Here is a 2171-nt window from a genome sequence, read left to right as displayed (position 1 = left end):
AACAAACCTCCACAACAGCAAACGGCAAATCCCTATGCACATGTCCTTCCCCCACGACAGCAGCAGCCACAAAAACAATCCCCACGACACCTCCGCTGAGACCCCGCGCTTCACGGGCCTTCCTGCTAAACCCTTCCATTGCTTCGCTGCCAATGAACCCGCCCGCAGAGTGGAGGACCAATAGTACGTTTCCACCTTGTTGGACTAATCTCTCGATATGTGTGCGTACTGCCAAGACATCGTCTTTGAGGCTTGGGTTACCGGGCGAGATAGTGCCTGTACTTGGGAGAGTGGCGATTTCAGTTTTGAGGTTTGAGGTTGTTAGCAGAGTTGAGATGGGGTCGAAGACTGTGGGGCCTTCCCAGAGGCCGGGGATTATGAGGATTGTTGGGGTTGTGGGCATTATGGGATATCGAAGAGGTTTGAACTGGGAGGGTAGATGGGAGTATGTTTGTTAAGAAGATAAATATCATCAGTGTATAGAGACAAAGTGATTAGATTCTAGCTATATATAGTTCCTATGTGTGAGGTGGTGGGGTTACTGAAAGCTTGTATCACAGTCTAGTATAGTATGCAGGTGTGGAATCAGCTAAGTTTCTCAAGACGCCGCTAGACAGTGTAATTGGACAGGGATTAAGGAGGTGAACGAGAATATATATATTCATATCATCTATAATCCTGTTTGTGGAGCATAGTCAGAATCACTATTTGTTACTAGTATAGACTTAGGGCTAGTGCGGAATTAGTGCTGAGCCGTGTTGTCATGTCTGACTTCCGATTTGTGGCATCGTGTATTCTCACGGCGCTTATTGATTAGTTATTCAGTAGAGTGCTGCGGTGGGCTACTATTTGGAGGGTTGTAAAAATTCTTACTTGATTTATTATCTTACAGCAGGATGTTAAAAAAGGTAAGTCTATCAAGATACAATTCCCCAAGCTAGTACATGTAATAACACCAAGGACGAATGATACAAAGGGTGATGAACAAGAAAAGAAGTATACTACACAGAGCGAGGTTACTATTGCAACCAACACGGTTCAGAGACCTGCGAATTCCACCAAGACTTACGCTTAAATGGCAACGACGCTGACCCAAAAGCGTGTGTCATCGTACTTGTACTTCTCGTTGCTGTCAATCTGCTTCTGGATCCACTGAACCGCAGATTTGTAGGCTATAAATTAACTTCGTCAGCTTCTGCTCCAAAGTAACAGGATATAAATAGAAACAACTATAACATACTATTGATATCCGCAGTGTAAGGATTAGCAAGACCAGAAGCACCGTTGCGGTGTCCAGCGAACCACTTATCGTAACCGTAGTAATTCTGGCAATCCCAGCGAGAGGCAACATCGGCGTAGACATTCGAGCTTTTCACTATCAGCCTATACGCCGGGAAAAAACATCTCAAGACAGAATATCTTACTTCATGACCGCTCCATCGTGCCATTGGGCTTCCGTCTTCCCCTTGAACCCATAGCGGTGGGCGCACTCACGGAGCAAGCCCCAGTTCTGCTTGAACAGACCGAAGTTGGCGGCGTCGTAGGTCTTGCCGTCGCCGTAGGGATAGTGGGCGGTGTTCATATCCTCGCTGGTACATGTGTTAGAACAGCCTTTGCCGAATTGTGCTTGCTTACATTTCGAGCATGGCAATGGCGAGATCAAGGGAGTTGCCACCCGCTTCGATGATAGCCTTCTTGCGGGATCCGAGGCCAGAGACGGTGTACTGTCCGCGATCAGCTCGCTTGTCGAGGGAAACGTTGAGGGAGGCATCGGGAGTTGGAGCGGCCAGCACTCCAGTGGCGAAGATGGCAGCAAGACAAGGAATGAAGAACTTCATCTTGGATAGTTATAAAAAAGAAAGTGTTGTAAAAAGAATGACTATGTCTCCGGGACTTATTTGGTGTGAAAAAAAAAAGCTTGTGAGAATGGAAGTACGCTGTACGACTTTATATTCACGTCAAATTGGACTATATCATGACTCCTAATGGTGTATTGCTGGATCTGGCTAGTCCTTTTACTTCTCAGGACCTGTCAATGGGGCATTCCCGTGTAGCCTCATGATCCCTTTGTTCTAGAACCACCATGCTATGTTTTCCACACCTAAAGTGTGGTTCAGTTGAGCCAGTGGCGTATTGTGTAGGACTGCCTTCATTTCGTGGTTGTTGGAAGT

The 2171-nt window shown here is 46.6% G+C and overlaps 1 protein-coding gene across 1 annotated transcript; it reads right to left on the bottom strand.

The window, feature by feature from the left end:
• Positions 1-1071: 1071 nt before the first annotated feature.
• On the bottom strand, positions 1072-1838 carry BDV27DRAFT_157849 (uncharacterized protein; the record flags this gene model as incomplete). The annotated part of the gene is made up of 4 exons (XM_032072589.1): positions 1072-1172; positions 1241-1368; positions 1425-1589; positions 1636-1838. The coding sequence occupies 4 exons, from the start codon at positions 1836-1838 to the stop codon at positions 1072-1074; spliced, it is 597 nt and encodes a 198-aa protein (XP_031927554.1).
• Between the last annotated feature and the right edge of the window lie 333 nt (positions 1839-2171).

The sequence above is a fragment of the Aspergillus caelatus genome (genome assembly GCF_009193585.1).
Source record: "Aspergillus caelatus strain CBS 763.97 unplaced genomic scaffold BDV27scaffold_89, whole genome shotgun sequence".
NCBI classification, from domain to species: domain Eukaryota; kingdom Fungi; phylum Ascomycota; class Eurotiomycetes; order Eurotiales; family Aspergillaceae; genus Aspergillus; species Aspergillus caelatus.
This window is presented reverse-complemented; position numbering and strand designations above follow the sequence as displayed.